Raw genomic sequence first — 27,471 nt, 5'->3', positions numbered from 1 at the left:
TGGGAAAGTGAAAGAAAGAAGGCAGGCACGGGGGTGCCCCGGCAGGCACCGGGGTGTTACGAGGCGACTTATCACTGAGGGGGCCAGAGTGTGGTCCCCTGGGGAGCCCTGGCAGACGGTGCAGAACAAAGAACGTGCTGTTGAGTGGTCCCTCCTGAGGGAGGAGTGAGGGGCCCAGCGGGAGGGCTGTCTGGTCTCTAGCACCTCAGGCCCATCTCTCACACAGGGGCAGAGCAGGCTCCAGTGAGCAGAGGACCGCACCTCAAGCAAAAAGCTGCAGGCACAAGCAGCTCCAAGTCAGGCCAGTGTGCAGGGAACAGGGAGGGTTGCAAGGATGCGGGGCAGACAGCCTGCAGTCAGTAGGCTGAAGGTAATCAGGGGTGGGTGCAAAGGATGCAAATATCCTCGTGTCCTATATTTTTTTCAGGTATTTTTTTTTTTTTTTTTTTACTACTGCAGAGTACTTTATACTTCATCCTGTTGGCTGGCTTCTACTCATACCATCTTGTGACAGTGGATCTTTACCACTTTGGAGGTTATGGACCCTTGCAAAAATGTGATGAACTCTCTGGAATCAAACTATATACCAAAAAGGGAAAACAAAGCAAACAAACAAACAAAAAGAAACGCAAAACTGTACGCAATTTAAAATGAATTCACAGACCTCACAAAGCCTATCTGCGGGCCACAGGTTAAAAATTCTTTGCTTTATGAAGCAATCAGCAGGTGTAAAAATGAAACTCAAAAATGCATGTCTAACACTTTCCAAGTATTTGTTGTGGAGTTGGGACATTGGACTTCAGACTCTTGTGACTTCTTCCATCTAGGGAGTTCTCACCACAATGGTCTTCCATTTGATTTACCTGGAGAGGCTTTTTTGAAAACACCATGCTCAGGCCTTATCCAGATCAATTAACTTAGAATCTCTGAGCGGGTCCCAGGCAAAGGTATTTTTAATCTTCCTTATAGATGATCCTATCATGCAACCAACTAAAGGACAATTGCTGAGTATAGATTCTCTGCCAGGAGGCATTTTATAAAACTTTAGGACAGAGATCTCAGAAACCATAGAGACCTTGGGACCTTCCAGATTAAATTGGGCTACATGTTTATTTTATGTCTCTCTCTTCACATCTGTCTGAAGCACAACAGCTTTCTGTATCAATTAATTTAAATAAATATGAAGATCTTTAGTCCTCTAGCACTACTTGACCCTTTAGAAATGAATTTCAAAACAAATCCATTCAGGTTAGAAATACAGTTTGCTAAAAATACATACTGGATGTGATTCAAGTGCTTGTTTCAACAGGAGATCCCCAAATAGATCTTCGCAATATTTGGACATCTTGTACTGTTGATATTTGCTGGAGAGAGAGAACTGGCATTCGTAAATTCAAACATCCATTAATAGTCCAAGAATAAGAGACATCCATTCCTAGATGATTAAAAACTCCCACTCTGCAAAGTACATGCTTGTCTTTCTACAGCTAAGGAAGATGCTCTGTTATATACCACGAACTTTAACTGGTATAGTTTAACAAGTAGATTTTGCCTCCCCAAATAAGAGCTGGTACACAGAATAAAAAATGGCTTTCAAGTTCATGAAGTCTGAGATCAAGTACACTGCCAAATCTTCCAACTCAATGGAACCTTGAACAAGGTGTCCAGATCTCTGACCTTTTGTTTTTTTCCTCTTTCTTTTTTGCATAAGATCAAGTGTCCTATTTCACAAAACTGTACAGCATTTAAAAAGATGTAGAGCAGGAGTGGGGAATGGGTAGTAGATACTTAGAGGAGATTGCACCCTTATACCTGCAGTGATTTTCAAAGGAGAGAATTACAGGATATTCGGATGTGACAAACGCAGTTTCCTTGATGGCTTGAATAACATCCTTTAAAGATAAAAAGTGTAAATGAGAGAGGAGCAAACAACAACAACAACACAATTAAGGCACCTGAAACCATTCAGAGACCATTAATTTGAGCTTTTCAGAAAGTCAATTCTGGCAATAAGACCTGGAGAACCCATTCATCTTGCTACTTTCACACATTGAGTCCCCTTGTGGTTCGTTAGAGCCCAGGGACCAGTTTATGGTTAATGACCCTTCCCTCCCCCCCAAAGCTCTCTCTGACTTTGCTAAAATTATGGGGCTAGTAACGAACAAGAAATTTCATCTAAATCACATGCTGGCTTCTTGCTTGATAATCTGGCAAGACAGGTTCAGAGTTTCCCTTTCTTGCTGAAGGGCAGGTGAGGTTTTGGTACAGCGATTTTCACAGCAGACCACTCTTTCACCTCTCCCGCCTAGAAAAGAAATGTATTGGTGATAACCTAAGGATTAACAGAGGCTTTTATTGGCTTTCTTCTGTGTTTGGGAGTCTGTTCTTGGCTACATTTCATTAATTTGATGAAGATTCCTGTGAACTGATGTGACATGTACAACATCCCGTTTCCTATTAGCCTGATGAACGTGGTTGGAGGGGTAGGTGACCAGGAAGTGGGGGTTCTCCATGGTCAAGCAACATGTGAGGTAAAACAGGTGTTCTAGATGTCCCTCCCTGAACTAGAAGCTTGGTCATTTGAAATAACCTTTCAATGTGCTGAGCATGTCCTTCCCACAGATGGCTGGCCTTGCTCTCGGCTTTAGAAAGCATGGTTTCAAACTAATGTTTCCTTTAAAAAAAATTTTTTTTTAATGTTTGTTTATTTTTGAGACAGAGAGAGACAGAGCATGAACAGGGGAGGGTCAGAGAGAGGGAGACACAGAATCAGAAACAGGCACCAGGCTCTGAGCTGTCAGCACAGAGCCCGATGCGGGGCTCGAACTCACGGACCGCCAGATCACGACCTGAGCCGAAGTCGGACACTTAACCAACTGAGCCACCCAGGCGCCCCTCAAACTAATGTTTCTACAACCAGAACATCATACTTGGTAAAACTCCCCACATTCTAACTGGCTTGTAGTTAACCACAGGGAAAATCGCATCATTCAGTTAAATGAGAAAATATTTTACAATAGTAATCTCCGGAAGTCCAGTTGAAACAATAATGCCTTAGGTTAGATAAACCAGGGAGTATTTTAGTGAGCATTCTTACTGATGTGGGAAACAAAGGCAGGAGGAAATGGCATATAAAATTACGTTTCCTTATAACCTGCAGCCCATTGACAAATACTTGAGGCAGGCGAGTGTAACAGTTCTCCAGGAACTCCCTACTGTCCTAATGTTAATGCTTTGCTAGAGGGAAAACAACCTTAGCTTGACAATAGCTAGGCCTCCAGTATCCCATGAGTCTTCTTTAGCAAATGAAAATCGTTTGGAATCTTCCCCTTAATTTTACCTCCCCCCAACTCCCAAGTATGTAATCGCTCTCTCTTCATGGTCCAGGGGGCAGCTCTTTCTGACCATGGGTCCTGTTCATGTACTTGAATAAAATCACCTTTTTTGCACCAAAGATGTCTCAAGAATTCTTTTTTGGCTATTGGCTCTGAATCCCACCACCACTCCAAAACCTCATCACTTATGGCTAAGGTGGTTCATTAATTATTGTTGCTTAAAGTCTCTTCCTGGTAAAAATGTCTATGACCTTGATTGTCCATTTGAGCTGAGCAAGAATTACTCCTTGAGGAGAATTTTGGCTCTTTTCATGGGTTCTCCTTTGCTCACTTCCAAACTGAAAGGAAATAGCCTTCTTTTTAGCTAAGCTTCCTTCCTGGGCTCCTTAAATCTCTAAAGAAGACATCAACCCTTCCCAATTTGGTTGGCTGTGCAAACTCATGGCTTCCCACTTGATTATACCCTTGGTACTTCTCAGGGAGTGTAATTCCTTCTCACGGAGCATAATCTTGAATTCACTGCTGCTCAAAATTCACCAGCATCTGACTAAGAGAAATGGTGTGCATCAAGTTATGGGTATAGGGACTAGGCATCTGTTTTTATAAATACCTCTGGTGATTTTCCATACGTAAGCAGAGTTGAGAACCAATGCTGCAGATGTTGAAATAACTATTCCAAATTACACCAAACTGACAGAGATGGATGTACCTGAATATTGGCCAACCACAGCACTGGCCAACTATGGAATTTCATTTTTTTAACTTGTCCTTTGGCAGGCTATCAATGGAGCATATTAAGGAGCATTCTAAGAAACCAACCTCCAAACTGTACAGAGAAATCACCAGAAGGCCAATACTGAAATGCCTGTTTATGTAACTGTAGATTCTCCTCTTTGAGGGTCCATGGGGAAAAGTCTTCTCTCTGGCATCAGGACTGGGAACAACTTCTTTGGACCAACAGCCCTGTTTCTATTTTCTGAATCTTGTGAATTATGTTTGTCTCCTTGCACTGAATTCTAGAAAGTTTGGGGCCCATTTGTGGTATGGTTTGGCAGTTTATAAGACTTATTATTGAGCATTCATAAACTCTAACCTCATTTACTTTCTTACTCTTATAGGCACTATTTAGAATCTATTTTATTTTCTGTATTCTATTTATTTTTTATGCCAATTTTAAGTCCTTCAGAAATAATGCAAAGTAAGCAAGAAAACAGAAAAGAAAAGGAAAGACTTTTTAAAGTAATTAGAATCAGGGGGATGCTGGCAGAGAAAACTCATTATGTAGGACCCTCATGGTGTTATTAAGTAGAGAAAGCATTTCTTCTTGACTTTCTCTTCAAAACCAGAGGAAAGGAATATGAAAGTAAAATGCTTGAGAAAATGAATAATTTGTGTTCTCCACTTCATCTATTTCTACAATAATCTGGAAAAGACTACAGCTATGTGATTTTAAAACTTACCTTAAAAAGGATATCCGTACACATTGCTTTTCCATGAGTTATTATTGGTTCCTGGTCTTCACCTTTTCCATCCCAACAGTCAAGTTCAACACACCTGGGCAACAGAGTGAAATTACAATATTGAACCCTTACCATAAAATAATGTGTGCAAACTGAAAGAACAGACATCAAAATAAGTTGTTTTCTTATATAAGTAGAAAATGGAGGGCACCTGGATAGCTCAGTCAGTTAAGCATCTAACTCTTGGTTTCAGCCTAGGTCATGATCTCCTGGTTCATGGGTTCAGCCCCACATCAGGCTCTGCACTGACAGCATGAGCCTGCTTGGGATTCTCTCTCTTTCTGCTCTTCCCCTGCTTGCATGCTCTCTTTCTCTCTCAAAATAATAAACTTAAAAAATATGTAAGTAGAAAATGGAATGAAATAATATGATTATTTCATGGAGTTTTTGGGGTTAAAATCACATTGTATTCTGTACTGAGTTGGTGTCATTAAAAAGGGACTGTCAGAGATTAAGAAAAACTTGAGATACAACAATCAGTGGGGGAATGAAATTCCAGCTGTGACAAAGCTACAACAAAGGACAGTTGGGAACAGCTGGGGACATCTGAGTATAGGCTAGGTTTTAAATGATGTGAAAAAATAATTTTTAAAATTTTGTTACATGAAATGATACTGCTTTGGCCATGAAAGAAAATGTTCTCATTTTGTCAGGTATTCAGAGATAGAAGTGGTGATGTAGGTAATTTCTTGTAGAATATTTCCAAACACAAAAAACTGTCATTAAAAATAAAGTACTAGCTATTGATAACCAAAAAAAAATTATAATGTAACTGCGCTTCTTATTTTTCACCTTCAGCATTATTGCCGTATTTTAAACCTCAAATATTTGCCAATTTCTATAAAAGGGAAAACCATTTTCAATAATATTCTCAGAGAATGGCATTTTAGAACTTTTAACATTAAGTAAAGCTAAATCTGCTACTGCTTCTGGCCATAAGAAACTTAGCATGAGTTCTTAAAATAGGTTTTTTTTTTTTTTCCTTCAATTTTGAGGGGGATATTTATTTATTTATTTATTTATTTATTTATTTATTTATTTATTTATTTTGAGAGAGAGAGAGTGCACAAGTTGGGGAGAGGAGCAGAGGGAGAGGGAACGAAAGATGTAGATAGAGTCTTAAGCAGACTCCATGCTCAGTGGAGAGCCTGACACAGGACTTGATCCCATTACCCTGGGATCATGACCTGAGCTGAAGTCAAGAGTCAGATGCTCAACTGACTGAGTCACCCAGGTGCCCCTTGAGGGGGGGATATTTAAAAATTTATAGTAAAAAATATCTTTTGGCCCATAGGAGAATTCCAGAGCTTTCTGGAACAGAGATTATCTGTTCTTTTTCAAGGTTACATGACCAACGTAATCTATTAAAGAAAAGGAAAAATGTCCGAAATTTTCATGCTGAACAATACTTCCTATTTTTTAGAAAAAAGAAATTAAATGGAAAGCCATCATATTAAAAAAAAAAAAAAAAAAGAGGCGTCCTGAGGTTCTGACCTGCAACCAGCCAGGAGAACCTGTCTGTACATTTCTACGGAAGACTTTCCACCAAACTGTCGGCCAGTGAGATAGGTGTTATGGGAAGAACTGATGAAGTAGTGGGCCAGAGGATGGTCCATTTCTTGGTAAAGTTCTAAACGATCCAGGAAGACAGGGGCATTTTCATCTGACATCAGATATCTGCAAAACCCATCGCTTGATATGAGGCCTAGGGGAAAAAACAAGAGTTAGTAGACATATGGCTCTGAAATACAGAGTTGAGACAGCTTGAACAGGAGTAAAAACTTCTTCTCAGTCTCTTCCCCAAGGACCTTCATCCTTCAGAACTTGAACAAAGCTGCACACTACAAGGAACCTAATGCATTCCACAGGCAGGTGGCTTTTGTAGGTATGACGGCAGAAGCACACGGTTCCCTAAGCACAGAAGCACAGCTCCAGGTGTGGCGACCAGGGGTCAAGGGGACCTTTGTCAGTTCTGCTTCTATCATGCACGCCTTATGTTCCTGGGTCTCAACCTCCTCTTCTGTCAAATGGGCATAAATACTGACCACCCCTGCTTTCCAGGATTGTCCTGAATGGTAAATGAGAATACCTACAAGAGGGGCTCCTAAAAACGTAGAAAATATACAACTGCAGGGCACTACTGTTCTCACTGGACTGGAGATGAAATTAATGGCCTCTCTGGGTTTAAACAATTCATTTCTCCTACAAAATAGGGTGTGGGACTGATGAGAAGAGTACGCAGTAGGCATTGAAATATTGCCCCAAGAGCCCCATTGTTCATTTCAGTCACACTTTTCTGATATAGGGCAGGTCCCTGTGGTCTTCTCAGGAGAAGCAATTTATATTTCTGCATCACAGGGTGCCTGGGTGGCTCAGTCCTTTAAGCGTCCGACTTCATGATCTTGGAGTTTTTGAGTTCAAGCCTCGCATTGGGCTCTGCACAGACAGCATGGAGGCTGCTTGGGATTCTCTCTCTCCCTCTCTCTGCCCCTCCCCCACTTGGGCCCATGCATGTGTGCACACACACTCTCTCTCTCTCTCAAATAAACTTAAAAAACAAAACAAAACAAAACTCTCTCCATCTCTTACCCTGTCAACCATCAACTGCCTCAGCTTTTTGTTTATAGCTAAGCATTTGCAAGTTATGAACTGATTTCAGGCTTGCAAAAAAGAACATAATAATAATGTATTAAATAATAAATAACTATGGACCCTTACACCACAGCTTCGTAACATTTTACCTTACTTTACATTTCTCAGAGGAATATATAATTACAGATGCCTTTGCAGCACCCTGTGTCCCTGCTCTCCATTCCAGTCCCTCTTTCTGCTCCCTTGCAGACAACCACTTCCTTTTTGTATTTAACGTTCTTAAAATGGCTTTGTAACTTTACTACATATGCATTTATTCTAACAATGGATAGCTGTGAATATTTAAAAACTTATATAAAAGACATTTTATTATTTGCATATGCAACTTGCTCTTTTTATATTTTCTTGAACTTATTCAGCTCTTGAGGATTTGTTTTTCCCTGAATAACATAGTAGTGTGTATAGTAGTAGTACGTTGTGGTGGGCACGTGTAACACATGGTAGGTCCGTGTATGAATATACTAGTTCATTGTCCATTATTCTGTTGACGGATATTTAGGTAATTTCTAACTATAAAAACATACTACAATAAAAATCTGTGCAGCCCTCCTTGGGCACACAGCCGTTGTAAGAGCAAGTACTTTTTTGAGCTGTCAGCACAGAGCCCGACGCAGAGCTTGAACTCATGAACAGGAAGATCACGACCTGAGCCAAAGTCGGAGGCTTAACCGACTGAGCCACCCAGGTGCCCCCTAAGAGCAAATACTTTTTAAGGCACTGAGACAGATAAAGTGATGGGAGAAACAGACAAGCCCTGCCTTCATGAAACATATTATGGGAAATAAATTAACAAATAAGTATAAGTATAATATAATGTTATGCAAGTGTTAGAAGGAAACAGAAAGCAGGGAATGAAGGTGATAAAGAGTGACCAGGATGCTCTATTAGATACATGGCTAGCAAAAGCCCTTGTGAGGTCACATTCACAGGTAGGGAGCAAGCCACATGCACATCTTGGGGAATGCTATCCCAGGTAGAAGGATCAGCAAATGCAAAGACCTTGATGTAGGAGTGTGTGACTGAGGGGACAGGTAGCTGGGAATGAGGCTGGAGAGGAAGCCAAAAGCTACATTGGTTGGACTTAAGTCTTTGCTAAGTACTTTGAATTTTTTTTTTAATGTTTATTTATTTTTGAGAGAAAGAGAGAGAGTGTGAGCAGGGGAGGGGTTAGAGAGAGCGAGACAGAATCTGAAGTAGGCTCCAGGCTCTGAGCTGTCAGCACAGCTGACACAGCTGTGGCAAACACAGCTGTGTTAAGCACAGCCCCAACGCGGGGCTTGAACCCGTGAACCGGGAGATCATGACCTGAGCCGAAGTCAGACACTTAACCGACTGAGCCACCCAGGCGCCCCTTTGCTAAGTACTTTGGATTTTACTGTGTTGGGAAGCCTTTGGCAGGTTCTGAAGAATGGAATAACGTGACTGGATTGAGTTTTTAAAGGTTTAGTCTGGCTGCTGTGTGGAGCATAAACTCTATGCCACTGAGTAGAAAGAAGACTAGTTAAAAGTCAACTGGCATTGTCTAAGAGGACATGATGTAGGCTTGGATACTCTGATGAAGGCAGAGATGGTGAGAAGTGATATATTCAGGACTTATTTTGAGGCTAGATCTTGTAGGTTTTGCTGATGGATCAGAAGTGATGTGAAAGAAAAAAGAAGTCAAGGAAGATTCCACGAATTTGGGGTTGAAGATTTGGGTGAATAATGGTACCATTTTCCAGGCTGAGAAAGGAACAGGTCTTTGGGCAGGGAGAATCAAAACACATTGTACATATACATTTGAAAGGCCCATTTAGTATCTGAATGGAGACTTCCATCATAGGTCTTTAGTTGAAGTCAGAGGTTATGAGTGGAGAATTTGAAAGCTATGTGTGTACAAGAAACGTAAGCCATTGGCCTGGATGAGTGCACTTCCTCTGACATCCAGGGCTGGGAAAGATATGGGTGATTCTCTATTGTACATACCTGGAGGTGGAAAGGCTGGGAGGTAGGAGTAGCCTATCTTCTATTTTACAATTATTGCCAAAGTATTATTCTAGCTGGTTATTTGGACCAATTTACATTCCTCCCAGAAGTTTATACCTAAGAATGCCTTGTGCACCACATTCTCAATCATACTTGATAATGACAGACTTTAAACTTAGATTCTGTCGTTTGTGAAATGATGAAGCTATGAGTTTTAGATGTGTCAATGTAATTTCATGGACTTTTAGGACTTTAGAAATAATGAAAGACACATCTCTAGCATAACATTTATCACACTGCCAAGGAACTGCTGGGCCTTGTCCTTCAACAGACCACAACTGCCTTACTTACTTTTGAATCCTCAACATCTGGCACAGTGCTTGGCACCCAGTCAGCCCTCTCTACACTTTAAGAAATGAAGGCAGAGGGGCTAAATACTAGTTGAATGACTGAATGAACCCTGACAAGCTACAAGCAGAGAAGCTGAGGCCCAGGAATATAGTCCCTTGCTCAAGGTCACATAGTGACAGGGTAACAAGAATCAAATCAAAATTGCAAGGGCTGTATTTTCTATCAAGGCACCCCTCATTTTACTTTAATTCCATGTGATATAGCAGAAATGATAATACTCAGAAAACTGGCAGAGAGGTAAGTAACGAAGCACTCTTGCTGAAAGTAGGTATTTGGGGCCTTAGCAGAAAGTTTAAGTGTACATCTTCAATCAAGGGAAAACTCTATTGACTTGGAAAAATATCCAGGGTGGGCCACGGGGTGTGGTGGGCCAGCAAGTGTATCCACAGGTTTTATGTGGGTCCAGAGAATATACAAACCTTTCAGTCACATTCACTGAGATACAAAGAAAAAAAGAACTAATGGAGGCCATGATACTCATGGGCACATGGGAGGGAAAGAACTTGAATCTGAATCTCTTTTCAACTCTTTACTGGGACACAAAGCTGAGGCTCTAGCTCAGGTATCTCTTGTCTCAGGACTTCCTGTCCAGTTAAATTAGCATCATCTCTCCCGTCCTTTGAGGGTGCTTCCCACTGCTATGACGTGGATCTTAAATTTCCTGTCCATGCCTTTTCTTTGTCAAATATTGGAATGGACAGCACACTGTTTCCAATGTTTCACTGAAGGAGGCAAACGTTCAGAAACCCCAATAATTTGCTAAATTAATTTCTGACTATTTAATTTCCTATCAGTTGCATTTGTCATCTCTACCAGAAGCCTAATGATGAGAAGGCTCACGAAATCATGTATTAAAATTCACTTGGCTTGGCAAAACAAAAAAGGAAAAACAGGAGGGATAAATTTTATAGGAAGTGAAATTCTTTCCAGGATTGCAAACAGAGACTGGATGGGCATTACTGCATTTTAAGCATTATGCAATACTAAAGATCGAAAACAAGAGAGTACACTGGGAGAACATCACTATAATGTGTTTAATACAGTGAATTTAACATTATAACTCAGGCAACATGAGCAAATTCTGATGTAAGGTAAAATTTATACTGACTCAGAACAGGAAAAAAAATAAAATCAGTCTGTTAAGAATCCTTGGCTCTAGGGAGCTCCAAAACATTTAAAGATATGTCTAACTAAAAATCCAAGAATGTTTAAAGTTGCATATATTCTTACTTTTCTTTAATAAAGAAAATTCTCTTCTTTTACTTGTGTTACCTTTTTTCTTCAAATCTTCATCAGGCTCATACATCTCGATGATCTGCATTGCCCTTTTAGCATCATAAAATGGGAACAAAATTTCATTCAGTCGAGGGTCTCGCTGATGCTACGATGAGAAAGTAACTCCATTTAGGTTGACATTTCTCACCCTTGGGCATGACACATCACTAAAGGACAGAATTTCTAAAATAAGATATATTTAGAATATCACATTTATAGTTAACAAAGATAGGATTTCACTGTCCCTAAAATATATTTCAAAAAAGTCCAAATTTGGGAGTGCTTTGTTGGTTTCCCTCACTGAACTAGAGAGAGAATATAGAACATACTTTTTTTTTTCCCTTCAAAAGCTAAAGGATACATAAAATGGTGTTCATGTCAGTTGTATGGTCTTCTAGTTTCCATACCACAGATAAAAAATTTGGCATATCTACAAAAAGTGAGGTAAAAAAATCTTTGGGTGGGGTGGGGAAGCAAAAACAAAAGCAAAAACAAACAAAAAACAAAAAAAAAACCCCAAATAACTCAAATAGCTAACACACTAATTTAAGTGCCTAAAAAAGAAAAACAATAGCAACAGTAACAAAAAGAAAAAAAAAAAACCCTAAGGCTAAAAAAACCCATAAGGTTAAAATCCCTAAGGTTAGTATTTCATTTTCATTATATATATATTTTTTACATAAACAAAAGATTTCTTGGGCAGTCTGCAGACTTCATTTTCTTGAGTAAATATTTATCAAATCGAACCAATTATAATAATGATGACAATCAGCACAAGGATATGTATACATTATCGACAATATGGAAAATCTGTATTTGAATATCAGTAGTTCATAAAGTCTTTTTCACTATGAACTAGAACTCCGTTTGCTCTGAAAAAACTCTCTGGGGATGGGGCGGGGGGCAGTCCATGAATGATTAAGGCAATGAGGATGCTGGTAATACCATGCTTTTCAAAGCAACACTGGATGCTCATGGTAGTACATGGGGCACCAGGAGCTATACTATTTCTGGAGTTCTGACATCCAAATTTTCACAGCAGTGGTGAAAAAAGTCCAATTTACTGACTCAGCTACAATCTTTTGTATTTGTGTCTGCGGGCCTATATCTGGAGACAGTGGGTCCATTAAACTTCCTTATCGTTCACCGTGGATCAGAGAACCAAACACTGTGACCCTGGCCATATGTCAAATATATAATTTCAGTGGAAATAATGGCAGATAAGCAGATGTGAGCAAAGAAACCTGGTCAACAGGTAGAACCTTGACAATAATTCTTTACCCAAATATATGCACAGACGTTGAGAAACAGTACTGAGAAGTATTTAAGAAACAATTGTTCAAAGTTCATATGGATTTCCCTTCCCCATTTGTTTTGAAATGAACGTTTGAAAAAGTGGGCAACACAGAATGAATGCTGTTGGCCAATGGAACACGTTTGATGTAATTTCTTCAAGCACTTGTGGCCTAGCCTATTCTGGTCCTCCCACCTCTTCACCCAGTTAAGAGTGTTAACTCAAAAGGAATTGTTATCTTTTGGTCAGTTCATCCCAATGAAGCATGCTTCTGTTGTAATCTAAGAAATTACGGCTCATAACAGCTCACATCCATGCATGTGCTAGAGCAGAAACTGTTATAGTAACAACAGGCCTTGAAACCATAAGAAACAAAACTCATGGGGTATGCAGAGAGAAACTAAGAGGTGGACCGTGGAATGCCAGGCACGTGAAGGCATGCTACAATCTTATTTATGAAACGGATGGGCATCATGCAACTCTGGAGCCCACTATTCAAGGAGATGACAAGCACCACCCCTCTGGTGAGAATGCATTGTTTTCAAAACAAACAAAAAAACGAACGAACAAAAAGCTCTTTCTAGGCACATTTCTTCTCCCGTCCCTGTAAATAACAGCACGGAAGAAGATGGATGTGGAGGTAAAGGTCCTTTTTAGACTCCATTGCAGTTATGCTCATGGTTGGCCACTGGATTTCTCTTTGTTCAAAGTAAGCTTTTGGTTTAAAGATGTGCTCGTTGGTAGGAATTCTGGACTCATGGAGATGATGGGGCAAATCCATATGAATTAAAAAAGTGAGAGAAAGAACAGAGTAAGCTGGAGGGGAGAGAAGAGATTAAGTTAGGGAAAGGAGAGGAAACCCAGATGCTCCTCTGTACTTTTTATATGCGTGTATGTGCACATGAGCTCTGTGTGACTAATACTTGTAGTGTGATCTGTTGATGGCAGCAGCAGTGGCATCTCCTGCACCTGGGAGTTAAAATGCAGACTCTCAGCCCCCACCGAAGACCTACCAGATCTGATTCTCTGGGTGGAACCTGTGAATCTGTGTTTTAATGAGCTTTCCAGGTGATTTTGACGTGTTCAAGTTTAAGAAACACTGTTCTAATGTGTAAAAGTATGCATTTTAACATATTTGCAGAAGAGTAAAACAACAACAATACCCCCCCCCCAAAAAAAAACACCTAAGTCCTGCAAGGATAGAATGCTAAATGTTTGAGATGTCCTTCTTATTAAACCGTCTTAAAATTTATTGCCAAAGCATGATATCCACTAGAACATCCTGCCTGTCAGAAGCAAAAGCTAGGAAAACCAAGCCCTAAAATGGCTGTATCATAAGCCCCTAATTGTAAATTTGCAGGAAATAAGCATTAAAAGCAGACAGTATGAAACTGCCTTTGTCTTTGCATCTGCTCCACCAGATAACGTAACTATCTGCTTCACTAAAATTTTCATGTTTCAAAAAGGAAGCACGGTGGAATCTGGATAATCCGAGACAAGGAAGCAAATAATAAGATTTGCATTAGAGTCACAAAACTATAATTTTTATATGAAAAAACAAAGAGGGAAAAGATAATTTCCAGGTGACCTCAGAGTAATAAGGTTGCAGAAGAGTTCCACATGGACATAAGCACAGTGTGGAAAATGCTTCACAACTCTGAGGGATCATCTGTTTTCAGTGGGGATTCAGGGGAAGCAGTGTACCTAGGACATTCACCCCTGGACATCCAGAGCTTTGTTAAGTGATGTCAACAGCTTCTGAAAATAGATCACAGAACTGTGCTCATGTGAATGGGGAGACAGTGATCCTTACTCAATTATTATGTCTTTACTCTTATTGAGAAAAGGCATCCATTGGCTTTATCCCAACAGAATTGGGAGAGATGGATGCTGACAACAAATATTCAGAAGAGATATAAAGAAGATGAAGGAATAATTTGCAAGGGTAGGCTTACCCATAAGACTAAGAAATACCTCCTCTTTCTGTGTCTATGTATTCAAGAATAAAGATATTGTCAATGGAAAGAGATCTCATGCCCTTTCCTATATTCTTTCAACTGCAAAATAAAAACAAACAAACAAAGAAACAGGTAGGTTTAGCCCTAAGGCAATCATATAATGGGTGTGAGGTGGGGGGGGGGGGAAGGGGTGCAGATCACTAGCAACAATAAAGCTAATTCTGGATTATTACTGTCATCTAAGACTTTTTTTCTCTTTTCCTCATTTTGATCTATTCTCTCCAGCCCTCCATGCATCTCCCAATTCTGTAGCCCTGCCCTCTCAGTTATCATCTTTGTGAGATAATGAAGATAACTGAAATCAATTTAGCTTCTTATTGGAAACAGGCAAAGAGAGGTGAAATTAACTGAAGCTCAGGGACATGAATCAGCCCCACCACAGATAGAGACCTGAGCTGGGAGCAGTATCTAACCAAATGGCAGCTCACAGTGGTTTATTCTTCTACCAGCTCTCCCAGACTCTGGTTTATTATTTTCAAAAAATAGGAAAAGTTTCTCTTGGTCCACTGATGGGACCAAGAGACACAGCTGTGGCAAAATTTTAGATCTGAGTGGTGGATTTCCATGACTAAATCCATTATGGAGAAGTAACAGAAGGTATATGATGCTCTCACATTCTTCCCATTCATGCTAAGCATTCCAAGAAGGAATCTAGATAATCTATTAGGACAGTGCTTCACAAACTTTAAGGTAAAGACAAATCACCTGGAGATGTTGTTAAATGCAGATTCCAACTCAGTAGGTCTGGGTGGGACCCAAGATTCTGCATTTCTAACAAGCTCCTACAGGATGCTGCTGCTGCTGCTGGTCCACAGATCACACTTTGGGGAGCAATGAATAAAGAGATACTGAGAAGCAGATGAGAAGCAGGTCTAAAGCTACCAATGAAAAGCCAGTAGGTATTTATGACATGGATAGGGAGGGGGTGGTACAAACCCCCCTACATGGTGACCAAGGTAATAAGTGGCCAGTAGTCTCTCCTATCATTACAGCTTCCTGGAGATACATGTTAGCACACTGAACATAAAATTTCATCTAAGGAGTAAAAGGATTTACAAGCTGGAAAGTGGTGGGAGGCAGCATGACTTTTTTCCCTATTACCTATTCTAATTGGTTAATGCTGGTGTGTGTGTCTACTGATTTTTGCATTATCAGTCATTTCTCTGGTTACTTTGCTGAACTCTTATTCAAAGAGCTTTCTAGTTGACAGTTTTGATATTCAGGGTACCCAATCATTATCTGCAAATAATGAGTAGGACCTCATCTTTTGTATTCAGTAGACTCATTTATTTTTCCTATCTTATTGCATAATCTGGGGCTTCTAATACAATGTTGAATTATGGCTTGTTGACACTATATGGCTAAGGAATTTTGAAAAAGTTTAGATCTAAGCTTTTGGAGCCATAGACCCTTACACTGCAATGCCTGCTTCCTTCTTGAGTCAATGTTGTCTCCTTTCATTATGGGTTTCAAAGGTGCTCTACCTTAAGGGTGCTTTTGGTTCTGGAGAGAGAAGAGGGGGGTCACTGTAGGACTCAAAGGAGAGGTTGCAAGGAGCTGGCAGAATGTTCTCTAAGTTTCACAAACTTCTTCAAGGACACATTCAGATTTCTATCTAGTCTTTCCAATTCAGTTCACTAGGACAGAAAAGGAAGAGATTCAGGCAGACACTTTGATTAAAAATAAAGGTTGCACACTTTCCTGGACCATCTTGTAGTCTTTATGATCTAACAAAATCTAGAGCCCACTGATTCCATCTGTCCCATTTCAAAATTAAAGGTGCTTCCTTACTGTGAATGAAAAGCCAAACAGAAGAAAATATAAGAACCAATGAGTGCTAATGGCCCCTGTGATAGCAATGTATAAAAGTTTATCAACTAATAGTATTTTAAGAAAGAGTTTGGATGGCAGAATGTACAGATGATCACATATTTTAATATTTAATGTTATATCTTAGACTTGCAAGAATTGCAAGTGATTACTGGGTAGGTTTACAAAAACTAAGGGGAAAGCCTTAAGAGCCCATGAACGCAGCAACTAACCTCAAGACTTCAGAACTCTTTATTTTCACAGTGACACACATAGAAAAGTCTCTGTCATGTTTAATAGATGGCTGGGTGTCAGTTCATCCCAGAGTGTGCAAGAGACCTTGTTTTTAGGAAGCAGCAAACTAATGATATAAATTTTGTCCATGCCTCTAAAAGGCCTTCCTTCTTTAGCAAAAAGCAAGATATTCCTGCCCATCTCACCAAAACTTAAGATGATCAGTGACCCCAAGTGCATGAAGAAGCTGAGAGAAATAAAACAATAAATCTTAAAAATAAAGGAAAGGAGGAAGGAGTTAAGGAAACAAAGCAAGGCAACTTGAGCAACGGTGGCAGAGGAATGTGGATATTATCTGGGTAAAGATTATAAACATAGTATTCGCATGACCAAAAACTAGTGGGGTGGAAAGACTTGAAATGTTTTCAAGTAAAATAAATATTGTATTGTACTGAAAGGCTTATTTAAAAGTGGAGGTGAGGCATCTGTGCTGATAAACGGAGTGGTTAGTCTTTCCTGAACATGGGCTTTTAGGCTCTCGATATCAGAGCTTTGAAAGGGTAACCCTGCAAATTGGGAGCCAGTAAGTCCTAAAAAGGCAAGAAAAGAGAAGCCCATTGGCAAAGATGTGATTTGTCTCTACATCCTGGCAAATCACAGCCTGCCTGTTGCCTGTTCTTTGGGGCAATACCTCCTGTCTGGCATGATACTCTCTCTTCTAATGTTTTCTTTTTATATGGTATAATGGTTAAATTATATTAAAAATTGCTTTGAAACAAAAATACATTGTCCCTTCCTCACTGAAACTTATTAATGTGGTAGAAAAAAAGTAAATTTTCCATTTTGGATTAGCAAAAACTTCAAGGGGTTTCACTGAACAGAACATTCTTCTCTACGTTCATAAAGAAAAAAAAAGTTAATTTTAGCTGTAAGAAAAGTTGCAACTTTCACGTGTTCTAAAATATATTTTTCTCTTGTGCTTAAGCAAATGTTGTCAACCAGTTTTGGTTGTTAAGTGAATCATATTCTAAAATGAGCCCTAAGCTTGTTATAAAAATAAAATGTAAAAATTTAACCTGCAATCTAATTGGCCTAGTATGTACTATATTTTCACCCAGGAACTCCAGTGTTGTGCTTGTTGTCAAAATATTCTATTTGAACCTACATACTGTCCTTACATGCAATCCATTAAAAGACAAAAATAAAGCTTTCCAGTCCATGCAAAGGTATGAGAAAAAGTTAGCAATGGAGAATCCAACTACAGTGTGGTAATCTCAATCCATTCTCTAATGAGATCAATAGGAAAAAAAAAAGTACCTTCAATATCATCTTGCAAAAACACAGACACATTTAATTAAATGAATATATTATAAAATCCACACGCACACAAAGAACCAGAGCTACACATCCATAGCGAGAAAACCAACAGAAAAAAGCAGTGTGCAAAGCCAACGTGTCGGAAGCGCATGGACACACAGGAGCAGCAGCTGATTTTTGCACCTGGTAAAGAAAGCCATCTGGAAAGATCAGCAGGTCAGAAGCAAAGCGAATAAGGGCATATGATGCGGGCATATGATGCGGACATGCAATGGGGACACTGGAGGAGGCAAGCCACTGCACACAGACTTTATGGAGTTAATGTATGAAAAAGCTTACTTCATTTAGAAAGCTCACTAATTGGTCTACCGTTAAATAATCAGTTTTGTCTCCATTGCTGAAAAGAAATTTATTAGAAAAAGTAAGTTTTTGTATATGATGCTACAAGTAGGTACGATTTACATGTTGACATTTGTTGATGATAATTCTAAACTTATCTTCTAACCCTGAGGTAGTGGTGCACTCTTAAAATGGCCAGAGACTGTTCGTAAGAACAAAACAAACAACCCAACAAGAGAAAGAAAACACTCCCATTAGCTCAGAAAATGTCTGCAATTCTTCTTTAGTATTATCAAAAGATGTTATTTTTCAAAACAACATGTAAGTCATCCATTTGAAATAACTGGAATGAATGAACTTTTCAACGACATAATAACATTCCATAATTCAATCTAGTTAGTTCACATAATGGGTTAATACCTAAAGGAGCAGGTTAAAATTGTAGGTAGTTAGTAAAGCCAATGCAAGGGGCGGGGGGGATAGTTCCAGGTGCTGCCATTAATTTTTGTAAAAGTTTCTCAAAAAGTCAGAGTGAACTTTTACGGTCATAAACTAAGGGCTGAAAATGTAACCCTGACTAGATACTCCTCCAGACTCTCAACACAGTATATTAAAATATTATGACAAAAAGGTGTCTTAAAAATCTAAAAGGACAAGAACTCCATAAATGGAACTTACATTTTTTTAAAAAGATCCTCTATATCTGTTCGAGGACAAATCTTTTGTGTCAGTTCATAGAACTTTTCATAAGTAAATGCTGCAGGCTCGATTTCATCATTCTGTAAAGAACAAGAGGGTGTCATAACTCCTGCCACATTTTTCTCGTGAAGGCAAAGAATCCACAGGATCATGAAGCAAAGCAATGACCACCTGGGATCCCAGGGCCTCAATCTCTGACTCTTACTGACAGAAGCCAGAAGGCCAAGTCCAACTGTGGCCGGGCCATCCTGCCAGCACACCAGCATGTGTAAATGGGCGTCTCTTGTTACCATGTGGCCGTGATCTGTGGGTTCAAACACTGGCTACGGCTGGGCTTGGTCTGGGCAACACCCCATAAAATATAAAGAAACATTTCTTCTTTCTCTCCACGATGGAGAAAATCATGTGCCTGCCTAAAGGCTGCTGAATAAATCAAAGCCAGTGTTTACTTATGCTTATCTTATGAATTTTCACAAGACCACATGAAGCTGCTCAGGACAACCACATAAAATTTTCCTTCACATACTGCAGTTTGTATTTCAAGTAGGATTTGTTAAAGTAGGAACAGGTTTAAATCTGTCTTGCAGTCAATCAATTAATTTCAAATACTCTAAATCCAAGGGGCCAAGAACACAAATGGTTTGTGTAGGGAGGAGTGCTTTACAAAGTACCCCACAGCCACCTTGAAGAACACTGACATTGTGCTTGGTGGAGGCGATGTGGACAGGCTTCTTGAAAATAAGCTTCCCACCAGCTGTGTAGAAGAGTTGCCTTGCTGACATTTCTTTTTCTTAATGAAACTGACAAAAACATTTTGAAGTACACTGTTTGAATTTGGAAACATTTAGGTTAAATGCCCAGGGAACAAAAGGCAGGCAGGAAGGAGAAAATTACCTGTACTATATGTGACTGAAACTAGTTCTGAATCTAAATGAGATCAGTGTTACATAAATAATCTGGCTTATTACATATGAGAACATAACTAGACAAAATCGTTTTACAAAACACATAATTAAACTAATAAATACCTTTCCACTGGGAAGACCTAACTCCTTGAGTGCTTGAAAGATCACCTTTTCTGTTTTCCCCGATGCAAAGGTTCTAGTAATACTAGGGCAGAAAATAAAGAAAAATCAAGTTATTGTTAATTCTAATTTCGTGGAGGCAAAAATCTAAGAAATACTAGGGATGTGGGATGGGGGGTGGAGAAAGGAAAGGAAAATACAATTCGTTTTCATTTCTGGGTGTTTTTCACTTCACTAACTCTCTCCTGCAATATCCCTCTGGTTCTGCTAGTGAGGCAACTTGATTCTAAGACAGGTGTCTGCCTGGTGATTGTGAACACAAGAACCCCTGGGAGAGCAGTGCCTGGGTGGCTCAGTGGGTTAAGCATCCGACATTTGCGCAGGTCATGATCTCAGGGTTCGTGAGTTTGAGCCCCATATCTGTCAGCACAGAGCTTGCTTCAGATCCCCTGTGCCCCTCCCCTGTTCACACTCTCTCTCACCCCTCCACCCCGCCCCCGAAAGCCCTGGGAGATACATGTTGTTGGACAAAAACAATGACAATGGACAATGGACAAAAACAATTCCTCTTTCTCAGGGAAGAGGAATATGGCAGACGGGACAGTAAGTCTAGAATAAAACCTCATGTTGACACTATATAGGTTTGGGGAAAAAAAGTAGTCCCCTAAGAAGTCAGTCTAGGCTGGTGATGGCCCTTATGCCTTGGTACTATAGCAGACATGCATTATCAGACATATTTTGAAAAAAAAAATTGTTTTGAGCTAAGTACTCTTGAACTACTCTGATGTGCCAGCTGCCTCAAGGCTTAGGAAGTTTATTGAAAAAGCAAAGGTGTGGTGGGAGGAGAGTTAGGGGAACACTTATTCAATGTTTCCACAGAATCTTGGCTTTCCCCTGACACAAGGTAATTTTAAATAATGATGCTGCCTTTTAACTAGGATGGTGTGCATCGAGCCTATTTCCTATGAGAAATGCGTTGGTGACATTCAGAATGACCCAGTGAGGTGTCAAGCTAGCACCCTAGAATTCATGTTTGGCTCTGAGCCATGCCTTAGCCAACCAAAGGAAACTTCCTTTATTCTGTGAGTGGAAGCCCAGGTAAGCTGTCACCATAACTGAAACTTTAATTTCAAAAGTCCAACCTGAGGACAGAGCTTACTTTCATCCAGGAAGCTTGGCTTTGGAATGCCTTCAGTGTGAGCACAAGGAGCTTGGTAGCAGTGCCTCCCCATGCCCCAACCCTGTCATGCACTCCGCCATTCATATTAAATGGAGGCCAGCTCCAAATGCAAGCACTAAGCGCCAAGTATTCTTGATGAGTGGGAAAACGCACCTCTTCAAGTGCAGAATACAACTTCCCAAAATAGATTGGGAAGATCTAACTTTAGGTAAAGGAGTTGTTATGTGTTCATTCAAAGCTTTGTTGTTTCATACTCAGTCCAAGAATACTTAGAAGCACATTTTTAAGAGCGCTTGAGACAGCTGTATTCAAGTAGAGGGAGGCCCACGGATTCTCTTTAACAAATCTACAGACATGGTAGAGCATATGTGTTTGACATCAAGTAAACCAGTTTCTAGGATAGAGGGTGTTATGTCCACATTTTCCACTTCTCTAGTTCATGGAATTTTCATGCACTGAATTGGGGTGAGAAGCAATTTACCTGACCTTTATAAAACAGGAAAGTAGCTAATCAGTGTTCTCAATCTCTTTTTTTTTTTTTAAGTATGTGTTAACATGAGAGCTACAGGCCCCAGCATCCCCAGATTTGGGACAGGAAGAAACTGTTTGTACAGCAACCTCAGGGGTATCTCAGTGAACTCGAGCTTTGGTTAGGTTGGATAGGCCTGAAAAACGACATGAAAACTGATTGATGTGGTCATGATTGTAGCAGGTACAGGGCCTGAGCCTTTCTGGGTGTGGGTTGGAGGGTAGGGAGGAAAGGAAGAGACTATAGGAATAGAATCTTTTGGCTAGAGCTTGTTGAAGTACCAATACATGAACAGGAAGTAGAACAAGAATGTCTCATGGGAGGAGGAGGTCTATGCATTAGCACTTGGGGCTAGGGGGCAGGTAAACAGATTGAGAGAGAAAAAGAAGGAATTAGGGTGTCCAGTGCCAGGAGAGAAAGAAATCCATGTAGGGATATACTAGTGAGGGCAAAGTCAGAGCCCAACAACATGACTGCACAGGAAATAAAGGCGAGAAATGGTATTACGGCCATAGGGGCTCTTTCTCTGGCCTTCTTTTCTGAGGGGGCTTGGGCTGGGCAATGTCACCATGGATTTGCTCACCTCATTCTGACGGAGACCAAACCCAGGATGGAAAATAGAAGCAAGGAAGTTGAAAAGACCATTCCCCTGATCTATCTAATAAAGTGCCTTTATTGCCTTTGCTTCAGGCAGCTATCAGAATCAGCCTTGGGCCTTAAAATGGATTCACTCAGAGGTAAGGCGGGGGGGGGAGGGGGGGGGGTTGTGGCACAAAGGTGAATTCTTAAGAGTTTCCGGTTACATTAGAGGCCCAGCAGAATACCCTTTAACAGGGTCCTGCAAGAAACACATTTATCACAACCTGGGGACATTTTACATACCATCATAGGCATTTCGTAGGAGAGTATTTAGAAAGGACTGTGATTTATTCAACTCTTATATATAGCCTCACACCCACAGAGTACAGGTTAGTGCTTCATGGCTAACAGATACTCAATGAGTTTTTGTTGAATCATAATAAACCACCTTCCCCAAAGGAAATGCTACAAAAGCAAATAACCTTGAGTGGAGCCCAGTCCTATTAGAGTCCTGGTTCAATTCCATGTTCCAGCAGACTTTACAGGTGATAAAGACAGAAATGATCCTGAAAAAACCAAGGGAGTCTCACTCTTTCTTTGTCCTCAATGGGCCTACAATCCATTCCATGGTTTTAACACCATTTTTTGAAACACTCAGGTCAGACTCATGGAGTGAAGCTTCAGCAGAGTCCTACTAACTTTGTTGAAAAACTAGGACTTCAGGACATGTACAGATTACATAGGAGTTGGGCTACCATGATCATACCTGAGGCTCTCAGCCTTCCTCTTTAATACAACGGTCTCTTTTAAGACTACTTCCTGCCACAGCCCATAATTTTTGTCTGGCTACTATTTTCCGACTCTCTAGCCATTGGTTCCAACTCCAGGTTACAAGGAATAAGAAATGGCAAAGAAAAGAGTGATTTTCAAAAGCCTTGGTCTAGGTGAGAAGATAAATTGAGTAGGAGTTTGTAGGTTTGAGAGAAAAGCAGACTGTGTAAGTTTATGTACATAGAAAGAAAAGAGGGAGATAAAGAGTTAAGACTTTCTTCATTAATCATTCCTGCAACTTCCTGGATATTATATTTTGGTTAATACTCAAGAGCAGGGGCCATTCCCAAGCTATGTAACGACTATGAAGCCAGACCCTTTTTAACAGCATGCACACTATAGTAATAGTTTCCATTTTAGGAACTCCAGAATGATAGTGATAAAATGACATTTTAAAAGTGTTTACTCTTCATATCCATTAAAACATTCAGAACAATTTCCACCTAGCCCTTGGCAGCTCATCTACCAGAAGACTTACCGCTTTTTTCTGGCTTGCTATCAATTCTCCATCAACTTTAACAAATTGCCCCCAAATAACAGATGTCTTGTGTCAAACACCTGTTAATACTGGCAGGCACCAAAGAGTTCATGTCAAAGAGAGCTAAAGAAAACGACATAAGGATGGTAATAATTTTGCATGTGAACATGCTAGATAAAGATCTTTGAAATCATAAAAGACTTCCAATCTTGTCTAACAATGGCTTGATTAGTAGGATACATATAAATGAAACCAGAATTGCTAGTTAGAAGTGCTTTGATTGCAATCTATGTGTTTCTACTTCGTCCATTTCCTGAACCTTATCTTGGAAGAGAAAGCAGGACAGTAAAGCATGTAAAAACAGATCCAATATACATTTCTATTCACACTGCTGTCTGTGCTAAGTTTAAAGAAAAATTTTAAAGAAAAACGTACTTAGCTGTAGGATGCTGGGATACATTAAAATAATTGTCCTGCTATTGCTCAACAGAGCAAAGGATTTTAAATTTTTTGTTTTATGTTTATTTATTTTTAAGAGCGTGAGAGACAGAGTGTGAGCAGGGGAGGGGCAGAGACAGAGAGGGAGACACAGAATCTGAAGCAGGCTCCAGGCTCTGAGCTGTCAGCACAGAGCCCGACGCAGGGCTCCAACACACGGGACATGAGATCATGACCTAAGCTGAAGTTGGATGCTTAACTGACTGAGCCACCCAAGTGCCCTGCAGAGCAAAGGATTTTAAGTGAAATAAAGATCAGTGTAAAGTATCTTTGCCAACAATTATCAATCAAGGGTGCTAACTGGGTTTTTTGTTTTTGTTTTAAGGTCTACTTTTTTCTAGAGTAGACACAAAATTGATTTGCTAGTAAGTTAACAAAAAGCAGAGAATCCTACATCTCGATTTGTAAAGACCACAACACATGTGTAAGGTCTACAACTTGGTAAGCCCTCAATAAAAGGTTAAGTAAAAATACTGTCCATGGTCTTATGATTCATATGCTTTTAATTTCCTCATTGATATTTCTGTCGTGTCACACGGGCTGTTACAGAACACAGAATTAAGAAAAATGATGACTTCTAGGACAGTTCTGTTAAATGCGAAAAGAGCGATTTTGAGAGAGTATAGTGATAACCTCATGGGGAAACAGAATGGAAATGTCAAGGCAGAATGAAGTGCCTGGCAGAGAAGGAGATGGAGAAAAGTCAGAAATGGCTAAGTGTGATCAGCAAGCCACTGCTCAAATGCGCTTGCTCAAATGCGATGCAGCTGGGGACCTGTTCACTTCACCTCTGAAAGATAGGGCAGTTCTAAGACAAGATTCTACCTCGTAGCTCTGGGTTTTATTTGTTGCTGTTTCCGTTGGCTTCTTTGCTAAAGTGGCATCCAGAGAGGAAGTCAACATCAACCTAAGTCTGGAGAATCCTGGAAGAATGGGTTGGTATCCGGGAAACCCGGGACTAATTCAGGCTGTGGGCTTGGGCTTATGAATCCAAACACACTCCTGGTTTCATGGGGACAGATGATGCCCACTCCAGCTTCAGAAATTTCCATGAAGTGCTTACACAAATGCCAGCCAAAAAGATACCAGGAGAGTGTGGCAAATAATCCCTATTGCTGCCATCTCAAGAGCTTCCAGGTGTACCCACAGACCATTAGCAAATCCTAACACCAGAGAGGGAGTAGAGAGGCAGAAAAGAGGGAAGCATGAGGAATCTTCAGAGGGTGAAACATACCAGCTTAAGTATTAAAGAACCCATGTGGAAGACACATCTTTTTCATGTTTTCATTTTTTTTCCCTTCCTTCTTGATTCCTTTCAGGCTTTACTGCCATTGTTTTTTCATTGCCACTGTTAACTTGGGCAGAGTGAGGGGATAAAGTGACAGTTCTGAAGAGTGTGTGGTGTCAGCAATGGTACACCTAGAGATTAAGTGGCAAGAAGCCAAAGGAGTCTACCTCCCCCTTCCCACTGGCCACCAGAGGAACAACAAGGCCCAGAACAAGCAGCACTGTCCAGAGGCACCACACTTCTGAAGACACAGTCTATATACACTTCTGCTACAGGTGCACAATACAACTTCTTTAATTTTAGCGAATGGTTGCTTAGGGCAAGTAGACGAAAGACATTAAAATCCTCAAAGCCCACTTGTTTGAAGATATAAAGAATACTGACACATCTTCGGACGTTCTTCATCAAAGCAGAGTTAATGCTACCCATTGTGAGGAAAAATGCAAGTTTACATCCACAAATGGTTTTTACAAACTGAACACAGCGTTTGATGGAGTGATTTAAAATAAGCTTCTAGAAATATCTTTAGTGAAAGCATTTAACAATCACTTGTGAAGGGCTCTCTCTTTGGTCTGGTATCATGAGGGTCGACCAAGGGTATGAAATACAGACAGGAATGATCGACTTACCTCCTAACTGGAATTTTACCATTTGTGTTGGTCATAAACGCCAATTTCATCCAGCTGGAAAACAACGGTAACAACACTGTTTTAATGTTTCTTAAGAGGAATACTTCAATCCAGGTAAGAACTTTAAAAGAAAGTTCATTCAAACAAAGAACATTTATTCTGAAGGTCAGAGACAATAATACACTGTGAGATGAATTTATGGCTGTCACAATTAGCAAATACAAATACAAGACTCTCAGTTAAATTAGAACTTCAGAAAAATAATAATGTTTTTTACAAGTATGTTCCAAATACTGCACAGGATATGCTTATGCTAAAGAACTATTACTTATCTTAAATTTAAATTTAACTGGGAGTTCTGTACTTTTCTCAGCAACCCTGGATGAATTAGAAAATTGGGTGCATGCACTGAGCAAAACAAATTGTGGGTACTTACTTGGTGACTGGTCTCATCCTTAATAATCTCTCCTAAGGGTGTGCCTGGGTGGCTCAGTCAGTTAAGCAACCAACTGATCTCAGCTCAGGTCATGATCTCATGGTTCATGAGTTCCAGTCCTGCATTGGGCTCCTCACTGACAGCGTGGAGCCTACTTGGGTTTCTATCTCTCCCTCTCTCTGCCCCTCCCCTGCACTCTCTTGCTCTCTCTCAAACTTAAAAAAAAAATTCTGGCAAAATATTAAAATAAAAATAATCTCTGTTAAGGTGGTAGGAAATGCAACTGCATGCTGACACCAGCCAACCTTATCCTGAGGACACATAGGGATCTCCACTCTCAGCTCCCAGTGCAGCAAAGCACAGATCGAATGGGCATCTTCCCTAACTTCCAATAGTAAGAGAAGTTCATTAACTCAATTGACAGGAAGCAACTCATTGCTTTCCTGACACACAGGGACCCACAACGTTTATTTGTACGTTGATGGTAAGACTGTTCTTAGCTATTAATTCACATTCTCATTGTTTCCAGTCAATAAAATTCTAATAAAAGCAGAATATGACAAATTGGTAAAGTTTCTGTGCTGTGTCAGTTTCCTAGAAGCACAAATGACTCCTTTTCAACTGATGTTTTCAAGACAATAGGCGTGAGGGAAGCAGAAAGGGCAGGGAGAACAGTCACACAAAGCTGTGGTCTCTGCTGGGGCTTTAGCCTGATGCCATGGGGAGCTCTGGAGTGTGATGTGCATCCGACTTGGTGGCATGGGGGCTAGCCTTTTGTATCCTGTGCTAGCCCATCATCAGGCATGGGCTTCCCACCAGGAAGAGGGAGGAGTACAGTCTCCCAGGCACAGCGACTCCCCTTCAGCAGAGGGTAATTCTCTGTAGAAGTGGGCAGGTGTGACCTCTTGATGAGCTAACCCTTATGGTGGCTGGTGGATGGATGAACGCCAGCTCTATAAAGGGATCTGAGCATGATACCACTGGGAATAGGTATGATCGTATGTCCAGATATGGATATTGGGGTCCCTCAGGTGTAAGTGGGCATTCTCTAAGTCTCAGATCTTTTGGATTCAATCAATACCCAAACTGTAACATCAAGTATCCACTGTGGCTCTTTATTTTTAAGAAAA

The 27,471-nt window shown here is 40.3% G+C and overlaps 1 protein-coding gene across 6 annotated transcripts in view; it reads right to left on the bottom strand.

Annotated features, from left to right (window-relative positions):
• Nucleotides 1-27,471, bottom strand: part of PLCB4 (phospholipase C beta 4) — a 424,450-nt gene that overhangs the window by 86,236 nt on the left and 310,743 nt on the right. For all 6 annotated transcript variants that reach the window (XM_030310086.1, XM_030310087.1, XM_030310089.1 and 3 more), the window contains 9 exons: nt 25,906-25,959; nt 19,897-19,978; nt 18,848-18,948; nt 18,170-18,227; nt 11,156-11,264; nt 6,350-6,560; nt 4,796-4,889; nt 1,813-1,892; nt 1,280-1,364 (listed from right to left, as the gene is read on the bottom strand). In XM_030310086.1, coding sequence (XP_030165946.1) covers nt 1,280-1,364; nt 1,813-1,892; nt 4,796-4,889; nt 6,350-6,560; nt 11,156-11,264; nt 18,170-18,227; nt 18,848-18,948; nt 19,897-19,978; nt 25,906-25,959 — 874 coding nt within the window. The remainder of the gene's footprint in view (nt 1-1,279; nt 1,365-1,812; nt 1,893-4,795; nt 4,890-6,349; nt 6,561-11,155; nt 11,265-18,169; nt 18,228-18,847; nt 18,949-19,896; nt 19,979-25,905; nt 25,960-27,471) is intronic.

This window comes from Lynx canadensis, chromosome A3 (assembly GCF_007474595.2).
Source record: "Lynx canadensis isolate LIC74 chromosome A3, mLynCan4.pri.v2, whole genome shotgun sequence".
NCBI lineage: Eukaryota > Metazoa > Chordata > Mammalia > Carnivora > Felidae > Lynx > Lynx canadensis.
This window is presented reverse-complemented; position numbering and strand designations above follow the sequence as displayed.